The following is an 18,484-nucleotide window of genomic DNA, read 5'->3' as shown; positions in this document are numbered from 1 at the left end:
GAAAAACAGGTAAATGAGCTGCTGCGGTTTGGCTGAATTTATTTAGAAAAATATTTATTAGAAAAATACCAAAATGGCAGCACAAAAATAGTGTTTCAGGTAATTTAAATCAGAACCTCTTATAATATCTGACTTTGTATGAGACCTGACATGCCATAATAGTCATTAGTCTAAATTCTTGTTCTGACTCTCTTGACTTGAGAACTAGCTGGCTGGTGAATCTTACAGATAACACTCTCTGGAAAGATCCCCGAGAGACAGTTATATGACTTTCTATTTGCGTAGAAGACGATGACAAAACTTTCTATCCCTTAGCCGTAAGGTAGCCTGTCACCTAACCCACAGAATAGAAAACCCTGACTTGCAATATACTTAAGTGAAGTTAGATATATTGAAATCTGCTTTAGACTCCTAGTCACCTGAACAATTCTATGTTCATTATTTAGAGGGAAAAATACCTGTTTAAGTCACGGTGTATAATTGGTTGTGTCAGGTTGTGAAGGTACTCCATACCTTTGGCAACGTCTACTGCAATAATTAATTTAGACTGCAAATCAAGAATCCTGGAATTTAAAAATAGATTTAGTGAGGATGGAATGGTTAATGCCAATAACACATCCTTCTAAAAGACATCAATGGCGTACATGATTTGTTATTCTGTACATCTTTCAGCCCTTTTTGCTTTATTGAAGATTAGACTAAAAATCCAAAAAAAAATCTGGAAAAAGAACTTCTGTACATCAGATGATGCCTAATTATCAATCATTTCAGGTACCAAACCCTCATATTCAAAATATTCCACTTGATTTTATATTTATAATGCTATACTTAATTTTTTTATGATAACAGAAAATGGATTCTGCTTTAATAACTGAGTGAAACCACACTCTAATTATTGTATGCATGTACTAGGAACTGAATTCAAATTAGATTTGTGCAAGGCCATTCTCTTTTAAAACTTTAAAAAATAAATACTGTGACCCCTGGTAATTATTTTATTCTCAGCTTACATATAGCTAAGTTATTAGTATGGCATATTTGGCCTAATTATAAGCTTCAGTTGCTAATTTAAATTCCTTGAATTTGTTATCTCCAACTGACTTCCTGTTAAGAAAGCACAGAAGTATTTCTATTCACTAAAATATAATTATTGGGCAGAAGTTATTAGCCATCTTCAAACTGCCACACTTCCGAGCACTCAGGGATGTTAGAAGGTAAAGGCTCATCCAAGTGGAAAGCCTCGGAGGTAATGCAAGGATAATTCCATGGACATGTGAAGTGAGAAGTCAGAACAAGAGAACCATACCTCTTCTGCTCATGAAGGAGGGAGAACAGGGAACCCCCTGATATGTACTGAGTGACGATGGCAAACTGGCTGGGGTCATTCAAGCAGGCACCCACAAACTGAATTATACAGGGATGATTGAGGCGGCAGAGAATGGACACCTCTCGGCAGAACATATCCACATCGGATTTGGAGCAGTAGGTGTTGGCCCGATAACTGGAAAGGGCAGGAACAGGAAATCCTCAGTCAACAGAAGGGTCAAAACAAGGGGGCTTGCTGTGCATATGCTTCTTAAGGTTCACAATTCCAGTCTGGTGCTAACTTTTCTCATCTGCTCTCTTACCGTTTTATAGCCACTATTTTATTTCTGCATCGTCCTTTATACACTTTCCCGAAAGAACCTAAAATTAAGAGAAATGAATAAACACGTGTTGTCTTGAGCTCATGAAACTAAAGCAGAAGGGCATTTTCTTGGGTTACCTGAGCCAATGATTTCATGGAACTCAATTTCTGAGAGCTGAAGATGGAAATGAGAGGGCAGTCCAGCCCTTAGGAGGAGAACATCTGCCTTTTCTGAAAACAGGAAATGTTATTTTATTTGTTAAGACAAAGCACACACGTGGATGTGTACACATGATGCACGTACATACCTTACTTAGCCAAAAATGTCGTTCCCTGGTAACATTTAATTTTCCAGATACAATTGACTACTTGTAGATACTGAAACCTTATCACAAACGATACTTGTCCCTTTGCATTAAAAACATGTGAGTAGTCCCGTCTCTGTCCCCTGACCTTTGTTATCAGGGCTAAGGGTTTATTTCTTATCTGATCAATAACTAGCTCATCTGCATGACATGGCAACCCCGGAGTACTGTTCACATCACCTCATGACAAGGAGCCTCATCTGGCCGATCCCTTCAACATGTCATGATGGGTTTAGCCAAATACCCATAAGCTAAATCTCAAAGGGATGCCAATTAGATGTCAAAAAATAAGTCCATGAATCATTCAGAGAAACACCTCGAACCAAAAATAATTTTTAAAAACTTCAAATTCTAAATGGTTAACTATAAATTTGTTGTTGAATCATGAAGGTATTTTTTAATATTCCTGATTCAATGGCTTTAATTTCTGTGTGCAGCATACACTCAAAAATTTCCCAAGGTATTACTTGTTTGGGATCTTTTGGAAAATAACCTATTTTTTCAAATTGATCTTCCTATGGCAAACCTATTCCCAATTCTCCTTAAAGACATTAATATTTGTGATTTAGACTTCATTAAAAATACAAATGTCTATGAGAATTTGATCTTCCTTTAATACTCAGGATATTTTCACTGCCGTACCTCCATGAACCGAGATAGCACATGTAAAATAGTACAGAGGGTAAGGTTAATTATGGACAGAATGCTTTGTTGATAATATCATTTATGCATGCAAAATAGTCATCATTTATAATATGTAAAACAAAACAGAAGGTTATCACATTTGAGGCAATAGTTATCCTTAGTAATAAAATATAACAATTGTTCCATGTTAAAATACCTTTTGTCATGCTTTTAATCTTCCCCAAGGGGGATGGAAGAGACACATAGGAGCCATCTAGAAATCAAATTATATTACAGAGTTTAAAGTAGCATTTTTTTTTCTACATAAACAGTAAACATTATACAAAGAAGCAGGTGACAAAAGAAATTTGCTAAGAAAACCAAGTGAGAATATAGCTTTAACCCAGGTCCTTTTCCAGACACTGAAACTGTATAGCAAGTGTTTATTTAGAGAGTATATAAAAAGATTAAAAATAAAAAAAAAACAAGGTCTAGTAGACTCCGGCAGATTTAATTTGTGTCTGGGTATGAGTATTCTCTGGCCTGCCTTAATAGATTACTGAAATGGAAAACGACTGATCTCAGCTCACCAGGGCCTTCCCGGTCATGCATAAGCCTCATAAACATCCAGTCGAGGGAACGCTAAACCTGAAGGAACTGCAGACTGGTGAGTCGGAAAACAGCCTAAGTGAATGCTTCTTTATTTTCAGCCTTACCCAGACATAAGTTTTCCAAGAATAAAGTCAATCTGACATGCCCTCATCCCTAACCCCAGAATAGTAGTAATAGAAATAAAGGTTTACCTTTTGGCACAATATTATACTAATGACAAAAACTTAGTAAGAAAAGGATACCTCCTCCAGGTTGAGAATATTCATTACAGGGCAATTCATCCTGCGGTCTTTTATAATGCTTCAGGAGGGTCACGATTGCATCATGTCCTTCGTGAAAAGACAAAAAAGGTCAAAGGGTCTTAATTTTTGTGTGATTTATTCAGCCCAAAAGTGATTAGAGGTAGCTTGAAACATAGGATATATCTTAAGAGATAGTATATCGCAATAGGAATGTAGTACTTTCATTCACTCATTCATTCACCCACTCCTTCATTCATTCAGAATGATTCATTGAGATTCTACTACATCTGAAGCACTATGTTAAGCACTTTATTGGGTGGTAGGGATATAAAGAACAAGGTGACTATGGTCCTGTCCATAAGAAGCTTGAATAATAATGAGGTAGGTTGAATAATAATGAGAATCTCTAAATGAGGAAATATGAAGTACTAAGGGCACCATTAAAAGGGTAAAGAGCACATATGGTAACCGGGAGAGAGGGATGTGTTTGCTTTGGTTGAATGTTACATTTGGGTCGACAGTGGCCGTCTAACATGGCACTGAGATAATTCCATAGGTTTTTGTGGCAAGAGGCAGTTATCTGTCTGCCTATCAGTGTTTGTACTCCCCATTCATGGAGTGATTTTTGTCACTCAGAATAGCTGTATACCCAGGGACAATAGTGCCCTATCGCCCTTGCATCAAGTTGTGGCCTTGTGACAAATTCTCATCAAGGCAACATGAGCAAAAGAGATGCCACTCCCAACTCTGGGCTTAAAAAAAAAAAAAAAAAAAAAAAAAGGTGAGCCTTCTCCTACACTTCTCTTCTGCTGGCTGGCTGCAGAAGGTTCTGAGGCCCTATGGGATGGGAGAAAGCCATCCACTGGACCAGAAACGCCCACATTGGACTTCTACATAACTGATAAATAAATGCCTATTATATAACACCCACCAAAATTAGGGGGTTTATTAATTGCAGTAGGAAACATATTGTGAAAGAGAAAAAAATGTGAAATGCTCTTCTGAGTAGATCCATGGTTTTCAATAGAACTAAACTTTTTGATACTATTTTATGTTTCAATTATAAAAATAATCTACTGAAGCTAATTTATACAAGAGAAAAACAAAGTCAGCCTTAAAGACCCTGCCAAGAGACTTGTGAAATGCAACAGAATTCATTGTGAAAATGGCAAACTTTAGGAATTGAAAAAGCACACATGCTTAACGATCACGGATGGTTCATGGTTAACGCTGGTTCAGAACACACCTGATTAATGTAGAGAGAACATGCTGAGAGTTATGCTTGGTTATCAAATCCCCCCTTCAAAAAAAGAGAATTAAAATTAATAGAGCATGCAAGATCATGAGATGAAGTAATTAAGACACTAACTAGCATTAAAAGCTTTTCCAAATGTGATATCCCAACACCAGCTTCTTCAAGAAAAAAAACAACAACAAAAAAAACACACTGTGATAACAATTGCTAAAATCTGTAGCAAAACTTAAATCTACAGAGTGAACAATGAGCGCCCATTTTCTTATCCATAGATTTCAATTCATGACTGGCAGATTCGTAATTTTCTCAAATGATAGATGTAGGTTATGATGAAATAATGAGGAGCCAGTCCCATGAGCACTTTTTCTTTGGAGTCTCCTGTGCTCACAATTAGGGAAACCTCAAGGCCTGAATGGCATTAGCCAAGAGGCACATTTCCAAAGACTCTAATAAGGAACAGACAATGTAAAGGTTACAAGGTGGGAGCAGAAATGTGATTTCTTCAGAAATGAAAGGCCGGTGTGGCTGGAGCATCACAAGCAAGGGTGAGAGCGGTTCCAGACTCAGGTAGAAAAATAGATGAGCTCACATCATGTGCGGTAGTGCTTCACAAACTTTTTAGTGTGTATAGGAATCACCTGAAACACATGTTGTTTATTTATTTTCTTTCAAAATTTTATTCAATTTCTAGTTAATATTTAGTGTAGTATTAGTTTTAGAGGTAGAATTTAGTGATTTATCACTTAAATACAACACCCGGTGCTCAATATAACCAGCACCCTCCTTAATGCCCATCACCCAGTTACCCCGTCCCCCACCCACTTCCCCTCCAGCAACCCTCAGTTCATCACCTATAATTAAGAGTGTCTTAGGGTGTGCCTCCCTCTCTGGTTTTATTTTCTTTTATTTTTCCTTCCCCTTCCCCTATGTTCATCGGTTTTATTTCTTAAATTCCACAAGAAAGTGAAATCACGGTATTTATCTTTCTCAGACTTACATCACTCAGCATAATACCCTCTAGTTCCATTCACATCATCGCAAATGGCAAGACTTCATTCTTTTTGATAGCTGAGTAGCATCCTGGTGTGTGTGCATGTGTGTGTGTGTGCACCTGTGTGTATACCACTTCTTCTTTATCCATTCATCACTATTTTGTGACACTATTTTTGTATCCTTTGGGGTAAATATCTAGTCGTGCAATTGCTGGGTCATATAGGGTAGCTCTATTTTTAACTTTTTTAGGAACCTTCATACCATTTTCCAGAGTGGCTGCACCAGTGTGCATTCCCGCCAACAGTGCAGGAGGGTTCCCCTTTCGCTTCATCGTCATCAACATCCTTTGTTTCCTGAGTTGTTCGTTTTAGCCATTCTGACCGGTGTGAGGTGGTATCTCATTGTGGTTTTGATTTGTATTTCCCTGATGACGAGTGATGTTGAGCATTTTCTCATGTGTCTGTTAGCCACGTTTATGTCTTCTTTGGAGAAACGTCTGTTCATGTCTTCTGCCCATTTCTTGACTGGATTTTTTATTTTGGGGGCATTGAGTTTGATAAGTTTTTTTTTTTATAGATTTTGGATACCAACCATTTATGTATGTCATTTCCAAATACCTTCTCCCATTCCGCTGGCTGTCTTTTAGTTTTGTTGTTTCCTTTGCTGCACAGAAGCCTTTTATCCTGATAAGGTCCCAATAGTTCATTTTTGTTTTTGATTCCTTGCCTACGGAGATGTGTCTAGTGAGAAACTGCTGCAGCCACTTCAAAGGCAGCCACGTTCTCCTCCAGGATTTCAGTGGATTCCTGTCTTACACTTGGGTCTTTCATCCACTTGGAACTTATCTTTTTGTGGGTGGTGTAAGCAAGTAGTCCAGTTTCATCCTTCTGCGTGTGGTTGTCCAGTTTTCCCAACACCATTTATTGAAGACACTGTCTTTTTTTTTCCCATTGGATATTCTTTCTGGCTTTGTCAAAGATAGTTGACCATATAGTTATATGGGCATTACTGGGTTCTCTATTCTGTTCCACTGAACTATGTGTCGTTTATGCCAGTACCATACCGTCTTGATGGTCACAGCTTTGTAATACAGCCTGAAATCTGGGACTGTGATGCCTCCAGCTTTGGTTTTCTTTTTCAACATTACTTTGGCTATTCTGGGTCTTTTCTGGTTCCATACAAATTTTAGGATTATTTGTTCTAGCTCTGTGAAAAATGCTGATGTTATCTTGATAGGGATTGTATTAAATGTCTAGATTGTTTTGGGCCATAGGGACATTTTAACAAAATTTGTTTTCCCAACCCATGAGCATGGAATGTTTTTTCCATTTCTTTGTGTCTTCCTCAAATTCATAAGTATTCTATAGTTTTCAGAGAACAGATCTTTTACCTTTTTGGTTAGGTTTACTCCTAGGTATCTTATGGTTTTTGGTGCAACCACAAATGGGACTAATTCCTTGACTTCTCTTTCTGCTGCTTTATTACTGGTGTATAGAAATGCAACAGACTTCTGTGTGCTGATTTTATATCTTGCTACTTTGCTGAATTCCTGTATCAATTCCAGGCATTTTTGGGTGGAGTCTTTGGATTTTCTACATAGAGTTTCATGTCATCTACAAAAAGTAAAAATTTGACTTCTTCCTTGCTGATCTGTATGCTTTTTATTTCTTTATGCTGTCTGATTCCTGAAGTCAGGCCTTCCAGTACTATGTTGAACAGCAGTGGTGAGAATGGACATCCCTGTTGTTTTCCTGACTGTAGAGAAAAAGCTCTCAGGTTTTCCCCCTTTGAGAATATTAGCTGTGGGTCTTTTGTGTATGGCCTTTATGCTGTTGAAGTATGTTCCCTCTGTCCCTACTTTGTTGAGGGTTTTTATCAAGAAAGGATGCTGTATTTTGTCAAATGTTTTTTCTGCATCTATTGAGAGGATCATATGGTTCTTATCCTTTCTTTTATTAATGTGGTGTATATCACATTGATTGATTTGTGGATGTTGAATCACCTCTGCCGCCCAGGAATAAATCCCACTTGGTTGTGGTAAGTAATCCTTTCATTGTACTGTTGGATTCTATTAGCTAGTATCTTGTTGTGAATTTTTACATCCATGTCCTTGAGGCGCATATTGGCCTGTAATTCTCATTTTTTAGTGGAGTCTTTTTCTGGTTTTGGAATCAAGGTAATGCTGGCCTCATAGAATGAATTTAGAAGTTCTCCTTCCATTTCTACTTTTATTTGAACGGTTTCAGAAGAAGAGGCATTAATTCTTCTTTAAAGGTCTGATGGAATTCTCCTGGGGAGCCATCTAGCTCTGGAATCCTGTTTGTTGGGAGATTTTTGATCACCGATTCAATTTCTTTGCTGGTTACAGTCAGTTCAGATTTTCTGTTTCTTCCTGATTCTGTTTTGGTAGTTTATGTGTTTCTAGGACTTTATCCATTTCTTCCAGATTGTCTGATTTGTTGGTATATAATTGCTCATAATTTTCTCTTATAATTGTACTTCTGCTGTGTTGGTTGTGATCTCTCCTCTTTTCATTCCTGATTTTATTTCTGTGGGTCCTTTCTCTCTCTCTCTCTCTCTCTCTCTCTCTCTCTCTCTCTCTGTATCTATTTTTGACAAATCTAGCTAGGGGTTTATCAATTTTGTTAATTCTTTCAAAGTACCAGCTCCTAGTTTCATGGAGGGAGTGCGTTTTAAACCACAGATTCCTAAGCCTTAGGTGATGCCATTTAGGAGTCCACTCTCTGATACTATGGATGTGGAGCTTTGGAGTTTAAGGGAAGAGGTTTGGATTTTAATGTAGGTGAGATGAGGGACCACTTTAATTAGTTGGAAGACATGAGTTTTTTTCCCTTTTTTATAAGATCCTTATTCACAGATTAGCGTGATGATAATCCTCCTAAGGCTGTTGTAGAGATTTAAGTGGGATAATACATGTGCCTACAATCCTAACATGTAAATATGCCTTTCGGATCTTTTTACTGCTTTCTTGCTTTACTATTTTGCCCCCACAATTGTAAATGAACTTGGGAACTCTCTTATGGAACTTCAGATAACTTTTCTAAACACCAGTATGCTCTATTTCTGTCACTGCTGCGGTTAACTACTGCAAGCTTCACGGCTTAAACAATATAACTTTATTATCTTGCAGCGCTGGAAGTCAGAAGTCTGACGTCGTTCTCAATGGGCTAAAATCAAGGTGTGGACAGGGCTCTGCTCCTTTCTAGAGGCTCCAGGGGAGCATCAGTTTCCTTGCCTTTTCCAGCCTTGAAAGGCCACTGACATTCCTTGGCTGTGCCCCCCTTTTCATGTTATCAAAGCTATCAATGGCTGGCCGAGTCCTCCTTCCTCCCTATCACTCTGACCTCTGCTTCTGCCTCCCTCTTCCACATTTAAGGAACCCTGCTAGTACACTGGACCTACTGGGATAATCCAGGATAATCTTTCTCAGAGAGTCATCTAATTAGCAGCCTTGATTCCCCGTTCCCATGGAAGGCCGAGTACTCACAAGTTGCAGGGAATAGGCCCTGGACATCTTTGGGGGGGGGGCATTACTCTGCCTAACACCCCAGGGTGAGGAACATTTCGGGGCGCTCTGCTGGCGTGTTGCCGCTGCCTCCCGTTGAGAGCCTCCCTTTCTCCCCCATGTGCTGACGGCCATTTTAGCCTCAGGATGAAAGTAGCACCACCAACAAAAAGTTCTCTGAAATTGAAATACCCCCGCGTGTGTCCTGCTGCTAGATTCACAGGTTGGAGGTTTCTCTGCTCCCCTCTGCATTGTCTGCCCCCACTTGAACAGGACCTGTGGGGCTTTTAGTCAGTGGTTCTTTTCCGTAATGTGGCCTTTAAGCGTCTGGGACAAAGGCAAAACAAAACAAAACAAATTTTCTTATTTCTGTTTCTCCTTTGGGAAAAAAAATTAAACAACCTGAGCCCCAAGCATTTACCCAGGCACAACAAAGCTTACTCAGATCACAAAGTCCACCTCCCTGCCGGTCTCAGCCTCTCTGTGGGGCCGACTGCGGCTGGGGCTGACAGCAGAGAGGCCTCCCGCCTTCCCTCGTGAAGCAGAGAGCCGCATCCTGAATCCGGAGCCGGTGGGAGTCAGTGATCACACCCTTGATGTTACCTTTCATTTCAACAGCTCTCTTGGCTCCGCTTGCTCTGAGCAGTTTTAATTTCCTGCCAGCACAGTGGCACAATTTGCTGGCATTTTCTTTGGGATGCTTTTCATCAAGAGCCTAATGAGTGCCTGGGTTCTGGCTGATGATAAGCATGAGGCTGCCAGGGAAATGCCAAGAGGCCCCTCGGCTCTGGAAGGCATCTCCGCCTGATTTCCCACCTCCTGCTAACTGTGGGCTGAGGCCCACATGTATGGGAAATTCTCTGCTGCTGTCACTGTTCTGACACACTACCCGAGTGGATGCAAAGAAACCTGGAAACCGCCGGGGCCCAGCTCCCTGACACTTGGCCATAAGGAGTTAAGCGGGGAAATGCCTCGGTGGAACTCACGGACCCGACTTGCTACGGCGCTCCTGATAATGGATGCACCCAGACAGCCCAGGCGAGCTAATGGAACACGTCCAGAGATAATCAAACTTTCGCTAATTGAATAAAATGTTTTCCCATATCTAAGAATTTACTATCTACATCCAAGTATTTTACCCAAAACAGGAGGTTGCTATGTTATTAGCCTAATGCAGTTATAATAATGCTTTGCACCGTCAGAGGATTACCGATTGGAGCCCATGAGGGTTCTTGCCAGCTTGGAGTGTCTTTCGTTTCCTGCATCCCACTCTTCCAATCTGTCTGTATTAACTCAAATTCCATGTTTTCCCTTTAATTTGTCTTCTTTTTCTGTTCCTTTCCTTATACGTGGAGTGATTCCTCCCAATCCCAAACTTCTTTGTTTTCGGCTTTCTGCATATCTTTACTTTATAAGCTAGGTTGTTGTTTAAGGCTATAAGCCCTTCCGGAGGACTATCACATAGACAGTTTAGTATGTATGTCATGGCCATGTGTACAGCAGAGGGTTCACAATTATTCAAGAAGGAAAAGGACACATTTTACTATATCCCTATAAGGTCTCTCCAACCCTATCATTTTGTCTTAGAAACACTGAGTGCTGTTTATTGCTATGAAAAATTATTTTTAATAACATAGAAGAAACATTGTTATAAAAATCATTTTAAGTACTAGGTCTGAAGATTAATGGTCAGTGATGCTAGTAAGTACTAAGACCTTCTCTTTGACGTTGTGACTCCAAGGCCCCCTGGGTCTAAGATAGAGAACATGGCGATTAGTTCTTGATTACATAAGCCAAGGAATTCCTATTGACCTCCCATGTTCAAAATGCCCAGGTGATCTAAGGAGCAGTCTCAGCCTTTCTTTGTACATGCCTGAAGGAGGAAAATTTCACAGCAATGGTCTAGATGAGATTTTGGTCAATATTTTGTTATCTCCCCTTCCATAAAGTCAAAACCTCATTTTTCCAAAAGCATTGAAAAGTAGGATCAAGGATGGCTCCTGATGTTTGTTCTTCCTCCTGGTCCACACACTATCAGAGGCAAGAAAAATTCAAGACTTGCTTCATCTTCTCATCTCTTAAATCTGAAAGATGCTTTCACAAGAAAGGGTACACACACATCCTTTCTCCCCAATATTGTTGTCCATTAATCACCAAATCACCAGGCCCAAACAAGAATGCCACCAGTCCTTCACCTTAAGAATCCCCATCATGAATGCTTTTGCCACAAGAACTCTATGCAAACCAACTCATTTAGCATTCTTCTTTCCTTCTCTTCTCTCCTTCTCATTTGGCGTTTCTTTTCCCTTCTCTTTCCTTCTACAAATATTTATTGAGCACCCACTAGAGATCAGCTCAAGTAATATCGTCCCAGGGAAGCCTCCGTGACTTCTTGATTTTTAAATAGTGTCTCTGGGATGCCTGGGGCGGCTCAGCAGTTGAGTGTCTGCCTTCAGCTCAGGGCCTGATCCTGGAGTCCTGGGATCAAGTCCCACATCTGGCTCCCTACATGGAGCCTGCTTCTCTCTCTGCCTATGTCTCTGCCTCTCTCTGTGTGTCTCTCATGAATAAATAAATAAAATCTTAAAAAAAAAAACAGTGTCCTTAAGCTTTTTACTCAGTGTTGTATTTCCTTTCTATTTTAGTCATAGGACTTATTTTCTGATAGTCTCTATTTGTTTTCTTGCCCATGACCTGTCTCTTCTGTTAGAAATACAAACTTCCAAAGAACAGGGTAAATATTGTCTATCTCACTGTTTTACCTCAGTTCCTAGCACAGGGTCTGTCATATATTAGGTTTGCAGTATTTTTTTTTAATGACTGAATGAATAGAACCAGGTATGAGAGATATAATATTGAGATATAAATGCCCTTAATCTTATAACGAATAATTTCTAGAATAAAAGAAAAAAAATTATAAATGTTCAAATATTATTTAGCCAAGTTCTTAGGAAGGAAAAGGTAGAGGATGCTATGAATGTGCATAACAGTGCTATTTTGCAGTAGGCTAGAGGGGTCACGGAAGAGTCCCTTAAGGGACTTTTAAGCTGAACTTGAAAGATGGATATGAGTTGATTAAGCAAAAAGGGAGGAGAATAGCATTAGAAGCAGAAGGGAATATTTCACGGTTCTAATGCATAGAAAGGGGAGCTTTTTTAAAAAAAAATACTTTAAAATCGTCTGCCTACTAAAATTTAAGTATTAGAATTGTGCAGTTAATAAGAAATCCACAATATTTAAAGAAATATCTATGGAGACACCAGAGTAGTGGTGAGTGGTATTCTTGAGAACGTCTACTATATTATGATGAACTAGATGCCATTTAATGAGCGAGACGTGGAACTGACGAAGATATCTGCTCATTCTCTAATTTACTCCAACAAACGTATATGAGCATCTATTAGGAATCAGTCATTGAATTAGCCTTTTGGAAGAGAAAAATTAATAGCTCAAATGTTTGCTCTCAAAAAGTTTATAATCTGGTAAGAGGAGGGGTGCTTCAATGTGAAATGCTAAATACAGAGACAGAGATGCACGGACGGTGTAATAAAACATAAGGAAAGGACATGCATGCTAGCCTGGAACGTCAGCAAAGGTTTTCAGGAAGAGAGGATCTGTAAATGGAGTTTTGAAAGCTCAGTAGAAATCAGAAATTGAAAAAGTGGAGTGGGATAGGGAGAATGGGGCGTGTAGAGATAGAGAGGATTGTATGAGAAAAGGCTTAGGAAACATGGAATAACATGGTATACCCGGGGAAGAACGAGTATCTTTGTATTACTGTCATGTGAATAAGACACTGTCTCAGGATAATTGTGCCCATATGATAAGTTAATGCATATGAAGTATTTAGAATATGCCTGGCACAGAGTGAACCCCTGGTGAATGTTAATGATGCAGTGGATGTAATGATGATTGTGGCGTGTGGGGTCGCTCGTGTGACAGGAGTGACTGGACATGAGGTTTGAGAGGTAGGAAGGCACAGGGTATGATGCTATGACAATACATTGCAACTTTTTCTATAGTTAGTAGTGTGTCAGTGAAAGATTTTAAGCTGGGAAATGCTATGGCCCTGTTTACACTTCTTCAAGACTACAGTGAGAAAATGGAATCAGAGAAGCTGAAGACAATAAAAAAAAAGTAGTTATGAAGCTTTTAAAGTGGATCAGGAGAAAGATGATAAGGTTATGAACTAAAACAGTGACAGTAAGAATAAAGAAGAAAGGATGGATTAAAATGTACCTGTGAAGTAAAATGATGAGACTTTTTGATTGAGTGGATGTGGGGAAAGAGAGATTGAGGGAGAAAAAGTCACCAAGCATCAATCCAGATTTCTGAACTCGGCGACTAAGTGGATGGTAACGCCATTAAATGACAGAATGAGTAAGAGATATGGCAGGAGAAACTGATCGATGAGGACAAAAAAGATATTAAGTTCAATTCTGGGCTTGTTGAGTTTTACATACTCCTCAGATATCCAAGTACAAAGATACAGTGTGTCAGTTGGTATGGTGGTTTGAAAACATGGCCACAAATTCTGACACTTGTCCACGACTGAAGGGGAAACCCTACTATAGTAAAGATACTTGCAAATCTGTGCTAAATTTTATTGTTTTACATGTTTGCATCGAACTATACAAATAAAATAATGGTTTTTAAATTACTTTTTAAAATATTCTGATCAGTGATTTTTAAAACCTCCTTAATTTTGCTTCAGTTCTGAGGTTTTAAAATAAATGATGTTACATGATTCATAAATAAGAAAAATAAATAAAACACGCAATGCATTTTTTTTTGTTTGTTTGGTTGGTTTTAAAGATTTATTTATTTGAAAGAGAGAGTGAGAGAGAAACAGACTAGGGGAAGGGGCTGAGGGAGAGAATATCTAAGCAGATGACTGAGCGGGGCCTAACATAGGGCTTGATGCCACGACCCATGAGACCAGGACCTGAGCCAAAACTGAGAGTCAGATGCTTAACTGACTGAGCCCCCGAGGTGCCGCATAACAACGCATGGTTTTACTTATTCCAGTTTTGTCTGGTGGTGTTTGGCAGGGATATAAACTCTTCATTAGAGAGTCAATATGTCATATTTCCTACTGGACACTAAAACATGTTTTAAATTAGGAAAGACTGCGATTTGGGACTTATGTGAAGCTTGACTGAATCTTTGCTATGCACCTAATAATAGCAGATATCATTATTTTTACTGAGCTCTGTTATGTTCCAGACATTTAGATCTTAGCCCGAACCTTTAGAATACTGTAAAGTGTTTATTAATTTATTCTTTTAAATCTGAAGATGAAGTCTTAGAGGGGTTAAATGACTTGTCCGAAGTCATTAAATAGTAAGGATGGAATTTGGACTTGGATTTGATTCTCAAGTGAGTGATGAGAGCTTGAACAGAAATAAGGAATAAGACAGAAATCTGTTTGGTACCAGCTCTTCACTTAAGAGCTGTGTGGTTTGGGCAATTGTGAATTGACAGATTGAAGTCTCAAACTTTTATTAATCTGTAATAGGAAGGTAATAGCAATTTAAAGCATTAACTTGATAATTTAATTATAAATACATGTATATGCATGTGTAATAGGCATGTAATGAATGTAAATTCTTCTACTATCCATTTTAATGTATGTGGCTTTTGTTTTTTTTATTTTCAAATTTTTACTTAAATTAACATTAAATTAATTAACATACAGTGCAATATTGATTTCAGTAGTAGAATTAAGTGTGTTTGTGGCTTTTTACATAGTTATGTTTCAGAAATATCTACTGTGTGTAAATTGTGCTACCCCCCCCACAAAAATGAGTTCTGAACATTCTAATGAGAGTTGGTATTATTCTATTTGTTTTATTTTTAAAAGAGGGTAGCTAATCATGTAGAAAATAACCAGTACACACAAAATTGCACATAGATTTTGAAATACCATCTAAATCTTTCATTTATTTCTTCTCCTTCACCCCTAATTCACTCTAGCATATTAAATTAAGCTTCACTAAACTGAGTAACTAAACCCAAATTGGTAAGAATTTAATATAGAAGAAGTTTGGGAATTTACAATCCATTGATGGAGATTTATCAAAAAAATTAACAAATCCATCTCTTCTTCCTTCAACTCTTCCCCCACTCTTATCTTTTAGTTATTTTTTACTGGCTGAAGACTGTAGAAACTCACAACTGTAAGACTTTATTACTTTTAGAGAATACACTATAGTACGTTTACTATAAATAATTCACACCATACTACACTTGTCAAAAGGAATGAACAAAGTATATATCATGGTACAGGAGTCTTGATTTTTATTGTTTTTGCTCACTTACTCACTAATTCTCCAACTGCAGCTCCCTGTCACTGTGAATTACAGTCGTTCTGATGTTTACAAATATTGTATTCTGCGTAATTAGATATTGGGAGAGGAGCCTCTGTAAATTACTTTAACTGGTGTCAGTACTGAAGCAAAATAAGAAGTTTTTAGCTTTGTTTCTGGTTTGGGTTATTTTCTGACCCTAAACAGCCTGACATAAAGAAGTGCTTTTCTTTGTCAAAAGCAGCCTTTTCAGATCTAACTGCCAGACACACTATTGAGCTATGTATTCAATTCTAATTGGCTGAGATCTTTTCAATTCGGCAGTTTCATCTTTAATGCAATGGATGTAAGATTATGTGTAGGTCTTTTCAATGAGTTTTCCATACTGGTGATTAGGGCAGAGGATTTAAACATAAGCAGGCTGCTGGCGATTTCTTCTGGCCAATTTAAATTGATTCATACAAGTCCTTTGTACCCTAGGGAAAGGGCATAACAGATCCAAGTGAGTGAGACAGCTATGGCTACTCTCAGATGGAAGAGTAGCCAACAACGGGGAGGGGTGCCGGTAGCTGACTAGAGGAGGGGAAACACTCTAAATATTGTAAAATCAGAGCTTTGAGTAGCCTCACAGAAAAATATTGAAACTTAATCAGTAGGCTTCTGTGTGGAATCAAGGTCACCAGGAAAATCATTTCCAAGATTGATTTTGATATCTTTAGGTTAAAAGGGCTATGTAAATGGAAACTGTTCTTCATATCTGATCCCGCAGGGAGCCATGGTGAGCAAACTCTCTTCTGAGTTTCTTTTTTTTTAATTTTTTTTATTTATTTATGATAGTCACAGAGAGAGAGAGAGAGAGACAGAGAGAGAGAGAGGCAGAGACATAGGCAGAGGGAGAAGCAGGCTCCATGTACCGGGAGCCCAACGTGGGATTCGATCCCGGGTCTCCAGGATCGCGCCCTGGGCCAAAGGCAGGCGCTAAAAGGCTGCGCCACCCAGGGATCCCTCTTCTGAGTTTCTAAAAGAAAGTTGAGGGGGATCCCTGGGTGGCTTAGCGGTTTGGCACCTGTCTTTGGCCCAGGGCACGATCCTGGGGTCCTGGGATCGAGTCCCGCATCGGGCTCCTAGCATGGAGCCTGCTTCTCCCTCTGCCTGTGTCTCTGCCTCTCTCTCTCTCTCATAAATAAATAAATAAATAAATAAATAAATAAATAAATAAATAAATAAATAAATAAAAGAAAGTTGATAACTCTTACAAAACTCTAAAGCACCCCTGCACTGAATGTGCTGTATCAGAACAGCAGAAGGTAAGCTAAAAAAAAATTTGTGTCAGTTGAAAAATTTGTCCTAGAAGCTTTGAGACGGGTAGTATTTGAGAAAAACTTCCAGATTTCTATTAAGAGAGTAGACTAAATAGTATAGTATAGTGATGATATTTTAATGAGGCCATGTCAATCTCCCCTGAACATATGAAAACAATACAACATTTTTCTAGCAAGAGAAAATAGCAACAATTTCATTTTGTGGGTTTTGACTCGTTCTGTTCTAGAACATATGCAAAAGATCCATCTGTCTCTTGAGTACTAACATTCAATTTGTTAAAATTCATAGTAATAACGAAATACAACACTGATGCCTAGCACATTAGTCGAACACATAAGGGTGACAAGTATAGCATATGTTGCAGAGACCAGTGGGTAAATCCTCTAAGCTAAAAAATTTTTGTTGTTGTCATTTGCAAGGAAATCTTGGGAACTTACACAATGATTCATTGTTTCTTAAAGTGTGGAATTCCACAAAAAAATAAAACTAAAACCAGTTTTCAACTATCACTCTCAGTCAACTAAAAACAAACAAAGCCAACCCCTGTGAAGAGTTAGCTATAGCAGCTATATCTGAGCTGTCTTCCAGAAGACTAATGCTTTGTAAACAGCTTTCCCTGAAACTCAAGTTTCTTGAGAGACACTGTCTGAGAATCACTTGAATAAATGCAATGTGTTGAGTAAGTAGAACTTAGCAAGCCCTCCCGAGGCTTCAGAATATGTAAGATTTTCAACTGATACTCAAATACAGAACTACCTGGAATTTATTTATTTATTTAAATATTGTATTTCTTTATTTGAGAAAGAGAGAGAGAGAGAATGCACATGCACATGCACAAGCAGGAGGGAGGGGCCGAGGGAGCTGGAGAAGCAGATTCCTCACTGAGCAGAGAGTCTGACCTGGGGCTCAATCCCAGGACCCTGGGATCATGATCTGAGCCAAAGGCAGACCCTTAACTGACTGAGCCACCCACCCACCCTGGAATTTATTTTATACAAATTAGAAGGTCCTTGTACCACAGAAATGCATCCAAATATTCATCAGAAGTCATGTATGTGAATGCTAATAGCAAAAGTATTCTTAATAGCCCCCAATTAAAAATTATCAAAATGCTCCTAAACAGAAGAATGAATAGTGATATAGTAACAAAACTTTATACTCTATAACAAGAATGAACAACATACAATGACCTGAAATAACATGAGTGAATCTCTCAAATTTTTGGTCAAAAGATGCCAGACTCAAAAATGTATATGCCATTACATTCCACTTGTCTAAAAGGCAGAGAAAGGCAAAGCTAATCTATGCTCCATAGAGGCAGCGGGACCCTCTCTGTGGAATGATTGGAAGAGAATGTAAATAGGGCTTTTGTGTTGGCCATCTTCAGTTGCTTCATCTGGATTCTGGATGTTGGATGTGAGTTCAGTTTGTGAAAATTCAACGAGCTATAACGTGCAGACGTATGTATGCGCATGTGTGTGTTTACCCAATGCTGAAATAAAAAACATAAAACATAACAGGGTCACATCTAGCTCATCCCTTACTTTACCATGTCTGCTCACTTGTCTCTATTAAAGTAACTCCTATAATCATTTTTTTCACTGGCAGT

General features: G+C 38.7%; 1 protein-coding gene across 1 annotated transcript in view; it reads right to left on the bottom strand.

The window, feature by feature from the left end:
- TNNI3K (TNNI3 interacting kinase) overlaps positions 1-18,484 on the bottom strand; it is a 289,215-nt gene that overhangs the window by 166,686 nt on the left and 104,045 nt on the right. The window contains 6 exon segments of the mRNA XM_055341198.1: positions 459-563; positions 1,307-1,501; positions 1,629-1,686; positions 1,766-1,858; positions 2,834-2,890; positions 3,471-3,557. Coding sequence (XP_055197173.1) covers positions 459-563; positions 1,307-1,501; positions 1,629-1,686; positions 1,766-1,858; positions 2,834-2,890; positions 3,471-3,557 — 595 coding nt within the window.

The sequence above is a fragment of the Nyctereutes procyonoides genome, unplaced genomic scaffold, assembly GCF_905146905.1.
Source record: "Nyctereutes procyonoides isolate TBG_1078 unplaced genomic scaffold, NYPRO_anot_genome, whole genome shotgun sequence".
In the NCBI taxonomy this organism is placed as follows: Eukaryota; Metazoa; Chordata; class Mammalia; order Carnivora; family Canidae; genus Nyctereutes; species Nyctereutes procyonoides.
Note: the sequence above shows the minus strand (reverse complement) of the source record. Positions and strands in the feature narration are given on the sequence as shown.